The 1115-nt window shown below is 49.2% G+C and overlaps 1 protein-coding gene across 1 annotated transcript; it reads left to right on the forward strand.

The window, feature by feature from the left end:
• Positions 1 to 42: 42 nt before the first annotated feature.
• On the forward strand, positions 43 to 735 carry LOC115873140 (endothelial cell-selective adhesion molecule-like). Its single transcript, XM_030888410.2, has 2 exons — positions 43 to 316; positions 548 to 735. Exons 1-2 carry the CDS (start codon positions 43 to 45, stop codon positions 718 to 720), a joined length of 447 nt encoding a protein of 148 aa, XP_030744270.2. The 3' UTR covers positions 721 to 735.
• The last annotated feature ends 380 nt before the right edge of the window (positions 736 to 1115 follow it).

The raw sequence follows: 1115 nt of genomic DNA on the forward strand, positions 1-1115 counted from the left end.
GCAAGTGATAAGGAATTGATCCAGATGAGGGGTATATGTAGCATGGCAGTTTCAGAAAATCTGTGGACACAGCAGATGTGGGTAATAATGGGGAGGTTTTGTGTCCCGTACCAGGTGTTGTCTTACAACAATGGAGTTGTGTCCAGCAATCCCAGAGTGTCTCTGCTCTACCCCATGCCCTCCCGAAATGTGTCACTTCGGCTGCAGGACGTCCAAGAGGGAGACTCTGGGTCTTACCGTTGTACTGTGAATATTTTTGGCAGTCAACCCAAAAATAATGTCTACCACCTCATAAGTTTGGATCTGGATGTGCTGGGTAAGTGAGAAGCACAGGTGTTCTAATCCCACCCCCTCTCTTCAGGGAAGACCAGGCAGGTCTTTCTTCCAAATGGACTGGGGGAAGGACAGGCATATGGAGCCACAAAAGGGAGTATGTATGGTGGTGGTGATGGTGGGGTGTGTGGGGGTGGGGGTGGGAAGGGGCCTAAGGGCAGGGATTGACCTATGGGTCCCTTAAGTGGAGTTTTTATGCTGTCTCTCCTCCCAGTTCCTCCTGCTTCTCCGTCCTGCCATCTCCAGGGCGTGCCCCGTGTGGGGAACAATGTGGCCCTGAGCTGCCAGTCCCCAAGGAGTAAGCCTGCTGCCCAATACCAGTGGGAGAGGCTGCTCCCATCCTCCCAGGTCTTCAATCCACCAGTTTTAGGTGAGAGAACCTCTTGAAACAACTGAGACTAACTGAGGAAGGGGAAAGATGAGATTTGCCAGAGGGACCAGGCTGGAAAGGGGAGGCGATACTGAAAACTATTGGGAGTTAGGAGGGTGAGGATGATAGGGGAGAGGGTGGTGGGCATGGAGATAGAGCCCTATAAGGAGCAGTTATCTCCCTCTGACCTAATGGCCCTAGATCACTGCATTCACATTGCAGGTTTGCTAGTTCACAGTGCGACATATCAATAGCCCTCTTTGGAACACACCAGCTTTAAAAAGACATTCAGAGCAAAGCTGGACCATTTAAATATGGTGGGAGTATTATATGCTTTTACAGAATTGTTATTAATTTGTCAGTAATAGCAATGGTAATGTTGTTTATGGGGCAATATTCTTGTATCTTCAAA

This window comes from Echinops telfairi, unplaced genomic scaffold (genome assembly GCF_000313985.2).
Source record: "Echinops telfairi isolate 266 unplaced genomic scaffold, ASM31398v2 ScPeMD7_7465;HRSCAF=8503, whole genome shotgun sequence".
Taxonomy (NCBI): Eukaryota; Metazoa; Chordata; class Mammalia; order Afrosoricida; family Tenrecidae; genus Echinops; species Echinops telfairi.